The 14,224-nt window shown below is 35.4% G+C and overlaps 1 protein-coding gene across 10 annotated transcripts in view; it reads left to right on the top strand.

The window, feature by feature from the left end:
* Window positions 1-14,224, top strand: part of AP3B1 (adaptor related protein complex 3 subunit beta 1) — a 185,934-nt gene that overhangs the window by 113,771 nt on the left and 57,939 nt on the right. For all 10 annotated transcript variants that reach the window (XR_004982833.2, XR_004982834.2, XM_045571657.1 and 7 more), the window contains 2 exons: window positions 1,637-1,709; window positions 10,883-10,989. Coding sequence is in view for 8 of the 10 variants with exons in the window: in XM_045571657.1 (XP_045427613.1) it covers window positions 1,637-1,709; window positions 10,883-10,989 (180 nt within the window). In the remaining 2 variants the exon portion in view is untranslated. The remainder of the gene's footprint in view (window positions 1-1,636; window positions 1,710-10,882; window positions 10,990-14,224) is intronic.

Below are 14,224 nucleotides of genomic sequence, written 5' to 3'. Positions count from 1 at the left end.
GTTATTCATTTGAGGTGTGTGTGTGTGGGGAGGGGGGGTAAATGCTGTTTATAATAACTAATGAAAATTAAAACCTATCTAGTTGATTTGGAGTTTTCAATGGCAGAAATAATTTGAGAAAAAAATTAATGCTGATATTTTTATTTAGAGTTTTAATGTGTATTGTGTGAGCCTTGAAAGTATTTTTTTTTTTCCTGAGTATTGGCAGTAGGGGAAAAAGAAAACAGAACTTAAAATCTTTTTAAAATGTTACCTAACATGAAATTTGGTGTATTGCTCTTGTTCATGCAGGCATGGGGTAGTAATAACTTACTAATATTTTGTGTTTAGAAAAAATACTTCAAACATATTTGTAATAATTTCCGTATACAATAAGCTATAAACTCCTTTGATAAATTATAAGTTATCTGAAGCAGGGACTATGTCTGTTTTGGGTGTGTTACTTCATTGCTTAGCACAGAATCTGATACATATTAAAAATTCTCTATATATATCTATTAATGAATGAATGAACAAACAAAAACATTTTAGCAAAAATTAAAGTTTTGGCCTTTAATTTGAGAAGATTTAATGCAAAAAGAAGGTAAACATTATAAAGATAAGTGATGACCTTGATTCAAATACATCTATTTAACACCCTAATCTCTGTTTGTCTTTAATTGTTGATGATGCTACTCCATATTGTACTTGATTTTTTTTAAAGATTACACTTTTTTTCCCCTTGAATCTCTAAGCAAACTATGTATACTCAGGCTTAGAGACACTTTTCTAGTCCATAGTTAAAATCTGAGGTAGAGGAAATCTTAATTATGTGCAGGTATGTTTTGAAATACTCTTTCCAAAGGAAAACAGTAAAGAAACTAAGTGAATTCTTTTCATCCTAAAGAATACTAACCTGAAAATGTCCAGCCAGGCCCATTTATAGATTTTAATGAATACCTTTGGCAGAAGTCTGACACAACCAACCCAGTGTTGAAATATTAAGTACCTGGTACAATGTATGTCACAAACTGCATCTCAGCAAGGCTAATCTATCACATGCCATTGACCATCTCATATATTGTTTGAGTGTTTTTTCTTAAATCAACTTATTTAAAAATTATTTTAAAAAATATTTGTACTCTTTCTAACAAAGAGCCACATTACTTTTTTTTTTTTTTTAGAGAGAGGAAAGAAGAAAGAGAGAAACATTGATTTGTTGTTATACTTATTTATGGATTTGTTGGTTTCTCCTTGTATGTGCTTTTACCAGAGATCAAACCCTCAACCTTGGCATACTGAAGCAACACTCTAACCAACTGAGCTACCTGGCCAAGGCCATATTACATTTTTTATGTTAGCAAAATGTTAGATTATAAAATAATTATTTCCCTTTAAATTTTCTTTTGAAGGTTCTTTATAATCTTTAAACACCAAATATTTAAAAATAATTAACAGTTTGCATGGTGGATAAGAAATACATATGCTAACCGAAATAAAAATTTTGATTAAAAACAACCATTTTGTTTACCCACATAGAAGTTTATTTTTCTTATAAAATTATGCAGAGAAAAATGTTTGTTTTAAAACATAAAGGACTGCCTCTTAGGTTTTTTAAATAGAATATGCAATAAATTATATATTTCTTATTTTATAGGAGAAAGAAACAAAAATAAAGCAAGATAGAAATCTTGTTACCAAAAATGTCTCACTTCTTGATCTGGATGATTGTAAGTATTAAAATTAAAATTTTTCCTTCTGTATTTAGTGAGATATTTTATTTTTGGAGTACCTTTCATTTACATGTCTCAAAGTATATTAACAGCTATTATAAAAAAATTTGTAGATGAATATAGCAAGAAAATTGTAGAAATTAGTTTTATTAGTATCTTTAATCTATTTAGTATCTTTATTAGTATCTTTTAATCTAATCTATGTATTATTTGAATAAATATAATTGTTCAGACAAAAGTACACAAATTCATTTTAAGATCTTTTGCTTTAGTAATTTATACTTTTTCTAGTAAATAATCCTATCTAATAAAGAGGGAATATGCTAATTAACCATCACCCGTCACAAAAATGGCACCCAAAGCCAATGAGAGAATATGCTAATTGACTGCCAGGCCCTCAAAGATGGCCGGGGGTGGGGCCGGCCATTCTGAGTGCCTGCCTCTGGAGCCCTCCAGTTCCCTTAGCCCCTCAGCCACCCACGGCAGGCCCAAGTCGCAGGCGAGCCTTGGATGGCCGCTGCCCAGCCACCCAGAGCCACCCAAGGCTCAGGTAACCAGGGCTGGCAGTGGTAGTGGCAGCAGCAAAGGTGTGATGGAGCATCGCCTTTCCCTGATCACCAGGTTGCCTCCCACTCCTGAGGGCTCCTGGACTGTGAGAGGGACAGGCTGGGCTGAGGGATCTCCTCCTCCAATGCATGAATTATCATGCACCAGGCCTCTGGTTATCTATAGTTCACAACTTCCTACATTGTTAAATGACTATGGGGATTGAGATACCTAATTTAAGGAGGTAGGGAATAAGGAAAGTAATTACAAATGTAAAGTACACCACCATCTTCACTTGCCACACTTTTGATGGAAACAGAATTAGGTACAAAAAACTTTTGGAGGCGAGAATGGCTATATCTGTCAGTATTTTAACTACAAAAAATCTTTGTCTCAGCACACCCACTTCCAAGAACTTAGATCATACAAATATACTAACCCAGGTGTGCAAAGATATATGCCCATCTTCTTCGTTGTGAGAAAGAGATAGTGGAATTGACTTTGTTGGTAGGTATGTTTTGCACTACAAGAGTAACAATTAAGACTTAATGAATATTAAACTACTATCATTTTTCAATATAGTTTTCCCATGCTAGAGGTGAGTTATATTTGTAGGTTGTTTCATTCTTATAAACAGAACATAAAGCTGTTATATTTATATTATTTACCTGGACTGTTTCATGACAAATTCCTTAATATAGGGAAATCAAAATATATGATACAGAGACATACTTAATATAGAGAAATTAAAATAAAATTGGAGCCAAATTTGGATAATTTTTTACCTATTTGTGAAGATTTTAAAGTTTGCATAATTTTTTACCTATTGAAAACGATTTTAAAGCAACATCCGTTATTGCAAAGCTTTAGAGCACATGTGTCAAACACAAGGCCCTAGGGCCAAATTTGTCCCGCCAGGCCTTGCAATGTGGCCCGCACCGCGCTGTCATCACTGCACTCCGCTGCGTTTCCATCACAATGACAGTTTATGACTGTTCAGTAAACCATTCGGCCCGTGATTTAGGCTGGATTTTAGATTTTGGCCCCTTCTCTGATTGAGTTCAACACCCCTAGTTTAGAGAAACCGTCATTCTACAAATGTTTTTGATAGGTGTAGCATTTTAGAGTTATTTTAACAATATCTCTTAAACTTTAAATCATATACACCTACCAATTTTGACCTAGCAATTTTTTTCTAGGAATTTATCTTACAGATGTAGTCAGGGATCCAGATACCTGAACAGGTAACAATTTATATAAGAGATCTAATAGAGTTGCGAAGTGTAGTAACAAAATGAGGAGGAGAACAAAAAGCTAGGAAGGTTTGTGGCAGAAGTATGATCTGTACTTACAGATAAGTGGAGTGTTATGGGAGAAAAGCATTGTTGATAATGGCTCTTAAAATATTGACTTCATTATATGCTACTTATTAGCCTGCATATATTAGTTCTCATTGTCCATGGCAAGCAGTTTGTTGATCAAAAATTAAAAAAGTTATTCTCCATTTGCATGACTTCTTAGATGTGAGAATTTGATTAGTTTTGAAAGGGGGGCAGAGTCCTAGCCGGTTTGGCTCAGGGGATAGAGCATTGGCCTGCAGACTGAAGGGTCATGGGTTGGATTCCAATCAAAGGCACATACCCAGATTTGGGTCTCGATCCCCAGTGGGAATTGTATAGGAGGCAGCCAATCAATGATTCTCTCTCATCATTGATGTTTCTGTCTCTCCTTCTCCCTCTCTGAAATAAAAATAAATAAATAAATAAATAAAAGAATTTGAAAGGGGGCAGACACATACCTTGTTTCATATAAGAGGCACATTATAATCCACAGAAGTTACTTGTTTGGTAAACACTGCATATCAGGAAAATTGCAAGTACTGAATTTATCTATGTCTTCAGAAAACATTTATAAAATAAATACTTTCTACGGTATGATCTAAGTAATCTGTTACATGCTAGAGTTTCTAAATGGATACAACATTGTCCCTACCCAGGGAACTCTCAGAATGTCATAGGGGAAACACGTAAAGTGGCCATTAGATTGACACATTATAAATGAAATGAGATAGAGATATGCCCAGAATGCTGTTGGGTATTGGGGTACCTAACCCACCTAGCAGTTTCCAGATGTAACTTAATGCTTGAGCTGAGTGTAAGGATTAGTAAGCAGTAGGAGGTAGAAAGTAAGGGAAGTAACTGAAAGAAAGAGTGAGAGCTCTCTGCTGCTTGAAGTAATCATTGTTTCTCTCTAAGGAGGTGTACTTAGCAACCTTAGCAATGGACTGGCTACAAAAACAGTTCTGTGGTTTGAATAAGGAACTTGATATTTCCTTGCTGTATCTGTTGGAAATCAGAGCCTTTTAATCAATTGAGTTAATTTGTCTCATTTTACTCATTTGTAAAGTGAAAAATAAATGGCTGATACTTTCTATAGTTCCTTTAGGTTATGAAATTACATGACTATTTCATGAGGTTAGTTGATAATACATTAGAAAATATTTATGCTGAGGTAATGTATGTCCATATGATAGATTAAGCTTAGAAGTGGCAATATGCTTTCTCTTTTCCAGTCATATTTTATGTTTATGGAAATTAAAATATTTTTAGAATCTCATACCATGTCATCTCAAAAGGATGATCATAAAGCATCAATCATTTTCTGGTGCTCTTTTATAGGAAACATAAACCTATGTAATTACATTGTTTCCGTGTTTCCCCGAAAATAAGACATCCTCCAAAAATAAGACCTAGCGCATGGAAAAATAAGACATCCCCTGAAAATAAGATCTAGTGCATCTTTGGGAGCAAAAATTAATATAAGACACTGTCTTGTTTTCGGGGAAACAGGGTACTACAACTAACTAATTGTGAAGTCTTTTAAAAATTTATATCACCCGACAATAATCATGCTTCAGATATGCCTTACGATATGTGATATCATACTGTTGAGTAAATTACAGTACAGGCAGTAGCGTGGAGTGGCTAAGAGGACAATGGGGCTAGTGTGTCTGAGTTCAAATCCCAGTATTATTACTTACTAGGTATTTAACTTTGGGCATGTTATTTAATCTCTTGTGCTTTAGTTGCTGTATCTATAAAATTGGGATAATAGCAATACTTATTTGGAAGCATTAGTAGGATTAAGTGAGTTGATAAATGTAAAAGCACTTAAAGCTGTGCTTGGCATGTAATAAGCATATGTAAGGATGAGCTATGATGGACGGAGATGATGCTAACAAAGATGCCAACCAGTTAAATGACTTCACATTAAATTATTATATGTGAAAGTTTTACTTCTTAAAGTTTAAAGCAAAACTTGGATCAGAAAAATAATTATATAATTATTTTATTAAATATACTCTAATAAAGAACAAATATTTTTGTAGAGGTTCCCCCCCCCCCCCAAACTTATGGAACTGTCAAAAGCCCTGTATGCTACCAAAAATATTTTAATTTCTTATTTTTAAAAAAAGAAAGAACAATAAAAAATGGGTTTTAATCCAAATACCTGGGTTTACATTCTGACAGTCAGTTCAAGTTCTTTTCAAATCCCTCTTCCCCAGATTGAATCTTACTGACATACTGTTTTATTATTTGTTTCTTTCTCTGTTTATCATACACATTCCTTTCTGTGCCATAAATATTCTTTAACAACCTTATTTTTAATGACTGCATGGTTATTCTTTATATTGTTGTAATAAATTCTCTTCAACAGGTTTACTATTGTTATACATTTATCGTGTTTCCATTTTTTGCTATCATAATCAGTGAAGCAGTACATATCACCATAAGTATATTATTGCATTATCTCCATGACTGTTTCCTTAAGATAAATTCCCAGGAGTAGAATTGCTGGGACAAACGCTTTAAAGAATTTTGTTGGTAAAATTGCCTTCCACAAAGCTTATACCACCTTATACAATATTAGTATGAGAGTGCCAGGTTCTTTATACCCTTACCTATGCTGAAATTTGTGTTACTTAAAAATTGCCTTTGCCAATATCATAGGTGGAAACGGTATCTCATTTTAATTTCTATGCCGTGTTATTTTTTTTAAAAACTGCATAGAGTCATTTTGTTTTTTACACATTAATTAAATACTTCAGCATTGTCAGCTGGCCTCAGAATCCAATTTGGATAAAGTTTCAGTGTCAGCTTTTATCTTGCCAGACCTGTAAACAGATGTGTAATCATTTCCTTAATACCGGAGCCTCTTCTAAAATTATATTAAAAACCTATCTTTTTTTTTTTTTTTAAAGAGTCAAGCTTGTCTGTGGTATGAATTTTCCTCTCTAGTCTTTGATATTTTTTCCTAAGTCTTTAGCTGAGCCGTAGTTGAAATGAAAGGCTTAAAAATAATAATAATAATAAATATATATATTATTTAATAAATAATATATATTGGTTTATTACAGAGAGGAAGAGAGAGAGGGGTAGAGAGTTAGAAACATCAATGAGAGAGAATCATCTATCAGCTGCCTCTTGCATGCCCCCTACTGGGGATGTGCCCTCAACCAAGGTACATGCCCTTGACCAGAATCGAACCCAGGACCTTTCAGTCCGCAGGCCGACGCTCTGTCCACTGAGCCAAACCAGTTTCGGCTCAACTCACTTTTTATTACTAAACATGGGCATGTAATATTTTGGATGGTTGGATGGATGGACGGACAAACATTCATTTAGAATCCACCAGAAAAGTTACCTGCTGCTTGGAAAGGCAACATATTTTGATCAACGTTATAAGAACCCATTTTTAGTTCTACTGTGGTTCTGCATTCACTTGTTTTATGACGTTGGCTAGCCTCAATCTCCTTATGCCTCAGTTTAAAATTTCTTTAGTATAAATTTAGTCTTTTCACTGCCATTATCTTACTTCAGTCCTTTTCACATCTTGCCAAAACTATTGTAAATTCTTTCTCACTGCCAACCTAAATGCTCCTTCAGTCTGTCCCTTATACTATTACTTGATATCCTCTTTTTGGTAGATTTTTTTTTTTAAGACAAAGAGAGAATCTTTAAAAAAAAAATATATATATATATATATATATATATATATATATATTTTATTGATTTTTTTACAGAGAGGAAGGGAAAGAGGGATAGAGAGCTAGAAACATTAATGAGAGAGAAACATCAACCAGCTGCCTCCTGCACACCCCCCACTGGGGATGTGCCCATAACCAATGTACATGCCCTTGACCGGAATATTACCTGGGACCCTTCAGTTCACAGATTGACCCTTTGTCCACTGAGCTAAACCGGTTTCAGCATCTTTTTGGTAGATTTTTAACTGTTCCCTTTAGTGTACAAGATAAATCCAGCCCTCTTAGCTTTCCAATTTTCTACCTTTCAGCCTTAGTTTACATTATCTTACCAATTGCTTTATTTCCTCTTATTCAGATCCTCCTTACTGAAAAACTAGACTTCATTTCCTCCTATTCTTGAAGCCTTCTCTTACCATCGTATCTCCATTGATCCTTTTTTTCCCCCCAACTCCGCATGGCACTTGCTTAACTGTACAGAGGTTTTCAACATATGTCTAAGGAAGCTTGGGGATTTGTAGCAGTGCCTCAGGCACAGCAAAGGAGTGCAAACGAGAAAGCAAGGGCTCCATTTCTCCTTCACCCAATTCCACCCTGCATTTTCTAGTGTATATATTGAGATTTTATTTAAGACTAGAGGCCCAGTGGACGAATTTGTGCATGAGTGGGATTCCTCAGCCTGGCCAGCAATTGGGGTCAATCAGGCTGACCAGTTGGGGAGAAGGACTGTGGGAGGTTGGCTGTGGGAGTGCACTGACCACCAGGGGGCAGCTCCTTTATTGAGCGTCTGCCCCCTGGTGGTCAGTGTGCATAATAGCTACCTACTGGTGATCCAGCAGTCAGGTCATCCAGTCATAATGGTTGCTTAGGCTTTTATATATATAGATTTCCTTTGAAATATTTCTTCTTTTAGCAATATCATTTATGCATTGTATTGTTGTTATTATTTTTTTTACATCAAGCATGTGTATCTTTTTTTATTAGGTGAGTTCCCTTTAGTGTACAAGATAAATCCAGCCCTTTTAGTTTTCCAATTTTCTACCTTTTTCAGGAAAATTGGAAAGCTAAGAGGGCTGGATTTATCTTGTACACTAAAGGGAACTATTAGGGACCATATCTTGAACCATAATTTGTACGTTGTCTCTCCCTTGCTCTCATTCAAGAAATATTAATTAATATTTGTTCTAATTTATGGGATATTGTGAGACTAAAATGAAAAAATGATACTTTGAAAAATGTCAAATTAAGTAAATGTTACTTTATAGTATTATTTTGGAGTGAAAATTTGAAGGAAGCTAAAAGTTTTTTCAAGCTTCCATTTATTTCACTCCGTAAACAGTTGAGCAGTTACTTAGTACTTATTTCTACTAGTACTAATACAGACTAGTAGAAATAAAAACGTATAAAGACAAATTTGTATTACGAGAGAAATATGGTTGTAGAAGTATGTCCATGCATTTCTGTGTAACAAGGAAGGCACATATAAGCTATGTTAAGGTGAGTCAGATTGTACTTTCCCTCTAAGTGGTATCTTAATGGGTAGAAGTTTTAAAGTGAGCAAGGCAGAGAAGAACCTTTTAGGCAAAGGGAATAAAAAATAAGAGGCTCAAAGACATGAAATAAGATTTTGGGAAATATTCGGTAGCAGCTGATAAATTTGGAGGTAAGCTAGAGCTTTCCAATATAGTGGCCACTGGCCATACATAGCTACTAAAATTTAAATTGATTAAAAATAAAAATGCAGTTCTTTAGTCATTATAGCAATGTTTCAAGAGTGCCTTCGTGTGTTTGCCTCTGGTCATCACATTGGACAGCTCAGCTACAAAACATTTCCATCATCACAGAAAGTCCTATTGGATAATGCTGAGCTAGATCATAGAGCACCTTGTGCACTTAATTAAAGATTTTGACTTTTGCAGGCAATTGTGAGCTTTTCAAAAGTCTTAAGGAGGGAAGTAACATGATCAGCTTTACATTTTTAAAATACCTTTAAACTTTCAGATATCTGATCTCTAGTACATAGGAGTCCTAGAATAAACATAGCTTTTTTTTTTTTTTTTAAGAAATCATTCCAAGTTTTATTTATAAAATTAATCAAAACAGCAAAAATAGATTTACAGAGCCATCCTATCTAATAAAAGAGTAATATGCAAATTGGCCATCATTCCAACACACAAGATGGCTGCCCCCATGTGGTCAAAGATGGCTGCCCCTATGTGAACATAAGATGGATGCCAAAAGATGGCCTGCAGGAGAGGGCAATTGTGGGAGATCATGCCAGCAGGGGAGGGTACTTGGGAGGGACCAGGATGGCAGAGGAGGGCAGTTGGGAGAGACCAGGCCTGCAAGGGAGGATAGTTGTGGGTGGACCCAGGTCTGCAGGGGAGGGTAGTTGGGGGGGACCAGGTCTGCAGGGGAGGCACAGTTAGGTGCAATTGGGTTGGCAAGGGATCAGGCCTAAATGAGCAGTTGGACATCCCTCAAGGGGTCCCAGATTGAAGAGGGTGCAGGCTGGGCTGATGGACACCCTCCCACCCCATGCGTGAATTTCATGAATAGGGTTTCTAGTATATCAATAACAAACCAGGAAGGGAAGAAATAGAAAAGTTTCAAAGGAATATGCATCAGGCTAAAACTACAGCTAAGCTGTGATTGCACCACAGGTTATACTTATTCCTGCATTTTCTCAGTAAGTTCTTCCTTATATTTGCTTTTCTCTTTTTTAACTTGTTGAGGTTTGGCTTTGTGTTCCAGAATTTTTTTCTGATCTTTGTCCAGTTTTAGCCAGTGATAGCCATCTTCCTGGGGTGAATGCCCACATGGACAGCTGTGCTTTTAGCCATCTCACGCACCCGCTCGATGTAGCTGGCATATTTCTTCCTGTACACCTGCCAATTTGCTGACCTTTGTAGTGTCCTTGACCACCTCGACCTCGTGGTCTTTGCGAATGGGCAGGGAGCAGATGCTGTACTTCTGCCACAGCTCCTTGGAGAGCAGGGAAGCTGGATCTTGCAGCTTTGAAGTGGCGTTTGCGGTTTTTGCTGCGGACTTCATGGTGACCGTCTGGCGCTGAACGTGCTCCTTAGCTAGCACATAGGTTTTGCTGACAAAGTATGATTAGAAGGGAATTAGATAATCTGTGTCCTGTAATTAATACAGTGGAGAATAAAGTAGAGAAAGACTTCTAACTCAACTGGAGAACTCTCTTGAAAGCTATTATTCTTTATATTAGTCTGAAAAAAAATGTTTCTTTTTTAATGTTTAATTCATTTTTTTCTTTTAGTGAAGTTGCTGGATGATAAATGTTAGTAATAATGTTATGTGATAAAAATTTTCAAAAACTATTACTCAAGATATTTATATCCTTATTTTGTTATAGGATTTGCCATGATGTTTCAAAAGCTAAGACTAATAATTGCCATGACTTGTTAATAACTTGACTACATCAAGATGTTAAATAGCATTGACATAAATTTATTAATCAATGTAATTTAATTAGACTTACAAAATAAAAATGTTGCTTTTAATAATATGAATTAAATTTTCATGCACATTTGCTAATTTGGGCCTTTTCTTCCAGTTAACCCGGTATCTGTTCCAATTGCACATCCCACACCAGCTCTTTCTCCAAGCTTGATAGCCGATCTTGAAGGTTTAAATTTGTCAACTTCTTCATCAATCATCAACGTAAGTAATTTTCAAAATACGTTAACTCGGTTTTTAATGATGCCATTGCATCGTTTTTATTAAAATGCAAAGAATAGAAGTACATTCTTAGTCTTGAACAATTCCTCCTCTAACACATGCATTTTTTATTTGAACTTTTTCATTCTGTAAGTATTTTTTAATTTGCTCTACTCAAACCATTGTCATCTCAATTTACTTCTGCAAGTTACCTACATTTAATTATGTGTACATTTTTCTCTGGCACTGTTCTCCATCTGTAATATATAAGGTTTCTTGGCCACTTTGAATTAGTTTATATACATAAATTTCTACCATAAAGACTTATTGTCTACATTAACAGATTTTTATTCTCATAATTATTCTGTTTCTACTATGCTGTGTTTTGTGTGTATGTGTGTGTGTGTTTGTTTTTACCTTAGGCTATTAAAATTATGGGACTGTTTTCATTTGAAAATTTAATATTGTGTTTCTCTCTGTTGTATCATTATGCATTTACTTATTGCTTTGGTGTCTAAATTCTTTAGTGTCACTTATGAGGTGTGATCAGAAGAGAGGCCAGAGTCTTGCCTATCTCTAAATAATGCCTCCTTCATCAGCCTGTCATAGAATCTGAATCACTTTTTATTTTTATTTTTTAGTTGATTTTAGGGAGAGAAATAGCGATTTGTTGTCCCATTCATTCATGCATTCATTGATTGATTTTTGTATATGCCTTGACCAGAGATTGAACCCACAACCATAGCATATTGGGATGATCCTCTAACCAACTGAGTTACCAACTGAGTCAATCCAGGGAGAGAAAGAACAAGAACTTTTTCTGTGTTAGCATATTAGATCACTAACCTTTCACCCTAAATCAAGCATGCTGCCTAGGATATATAATCTACTTGACCTTCTGTTAATTTGTGTCAGAAATCTGACAAACTAGGAGATAGAACAGTGAGTTCTGATGGGGCACAGGTAGTTTGAATAGATCTGGTGCATCACTGGTTCCAGGGCTGGCAGGGGTGCGTAATTGGTGACCTGAGCTGCCCTGGAGCATAGAGCTGCTCTGCTGGAGTGGGAGAGAGGATGCCCAGTTCTTGCAGATTATTGCTATAAATTCCCCTTTGACACAAGTGTGATTGCAAAGTCAACGCAAGTGTGATTGCAAAGTCATGAAATACTCAGAAGAGCTACATGCATTTCTGTTTAACTTTGGTCAGTTCACTTAGAAAGTATAGGTGAAAACTATTAAGCTTATAATGTTGTTTTTAAGCTATAGAGTGCAGTTATCTTCTAACCACTCAGAAATGAGCAAGAACCGTATTTGAGATTTTAGTTTGCCTTTTTTTTTTTTTCTAAAATGAAAATGAAGATTAAAAGTGATTTGGGGGGGGAGCTGTGAAAATAAGCAGATAAGTCTTTTACATATTTAAGTAACAAATATTTATTGAGTATTTGTGGTATGCTGCAAAGAGAAAGTGGTAATAAAAAATAAAAATAAAAACCTAGCATGAAGCAGTTAGTCCTTGAGGGGAAAGAGGCACCTAAAAAAATTAGTGGATAAACCTCTTGGGTTGATATCAGATAACCAGGGTGCAAATCCCTTCGTGGCCATTTACTAGTTATGTTATTTGGGGCAAATTGGTAGGTAACTTTTCTGTACCTCAGTTTCCTATGGAGATAATATCTAACTCATAGGATTGTTGTGAGATTAATGAGATAATAAATATAAAGCTGTTAGAACAGTGACTGGCACATTGCAATCGCTCAGTCAATATTAACTAATATTCTCACAAGTGATATGATAATGGACCCTGAGTAGACTCTCACACTTTATTAGCTATAATAAGAATGCAGTTGTGATTAGAAAAGTTATAGTAAATTTTAATTCATCACAAAGTAATTGAAGGATTCACCCTTTTAAATGAAGGAAAATATGTATTGGAATGATCTTTTCAAAGGAAAAGGAAAGCACTCTATCCAAAGAGTGTGCACAACGGACTCCCAGTGGTACAGCTGGGGAAGCAGGATCATAACATTCATCCCCACAAGCTAACAGAATGACCAAATGGCAGTAAAAAGGATGGCATCCAGAAATCCACCAGTACCATAAATAAGGAAAGGGGTAGATCTTTAAACAAAGAAAAAGTAGAAGTTTTAAAAGGTTTATTTATGTAGAAATAAATTGAATAGTCTGACACAGAATGACTCCTAATCTTACCTCCTGCCCTCAAAATAGTACTTTAAAAAGAACATGAAGCAACAAATTGTGAGTTTTCTCATTGTGCGTACAAATTTAGAAAGACATGGACTAAAGTCATCAGAGGAAAACTCCAAGAAAAACCCTTAAAAATGATAGCCCTCATAGAATGGTGTGGGTCCTCAACAATTAAATATAGGAGCCTTTTGGATCCTGAAATGAACTTCATAGATGAGAGTATATCCATAATTTCAAAATCAACATGTTGCCCTAATTGATTAGAAAGAAGAAATAATTTATAATAAAGTAATAGTTAACCTCTTGATCATGACTGTACTGGAAATGTAATGAAGTAGTAAAATGATGCTGGCACTCATATGTACTAGTAGATCTACCATGAACATGACAGCTATAAATGCAGACTGGTGTGTTGTACTAGCAACTCAAATGCTACGGGTTATAATGTTGCCATTAATAACAAACATTTCAAAACAAAGTTATAACCTCATGAATGTCTCACACTTGAAAGTTGTGAGAAACATGGTATATAATCTTCATTGTGTCCTGTTCATTGCAGGGCATCTATCATCCCTGGCCTTCACCCCTTTAAGCTACTTGCATCCCTTACTGTCTCTTCCGTCAGTCATGCCAACTGCAAACACTCAAAACAGTATATGATATAGCAGTTAAAAGTACAGACTCTTGAGCCCAACTGATTGCATTCAAATAACAGCTCTGGCACATTACAAAATGAGCAACCTTGGGCAAATTGATTTACTTCTTGGTGCCTCAGATTATTTCATCTGTAATATTAAACACTAAGTATTTTCTTTATCTTTTGTTATTACATTATTATTACAGATTTGTAAAGGAAGTGTGCAGGAAGGTTCACTAAGAAAAGTGATCATTATAGAATATAGAGGTAATATATTGAGGAATTAATTCCAAGAACATCCCATGAAAGAAAAACCATAGTTGCAAAAGAGAGGAGCTCTGTTAGATACCACCTGCTGCTTGGAGTTAGACTAATTCCATGTGAAGCACACAGTC

This window comes from Pipistrellus kuhlii, unplaced genomic scaffold, assembly GCF_014108245.1.
Source record: "Pipistrellus kuhlii isolate mPipKuh1 unplaced genomic scaffold, mPipKuh1.p scaffold_m20_p_4, whole genome shotgun sequence".
NCBI classification, from domain to species: domain Eukaryota; kingdom Metazoa; phylum Chordata; class Mammalia; order Chiroptera; family Vespertilionidae; genus Pipistrellus; species Pipistrellus kuhlii.
The sequence above is the reverse complement of the archived record's forward strand: the minus strand, read 5'-3'. Positions and strand labels throughout refer to the sequence as shown.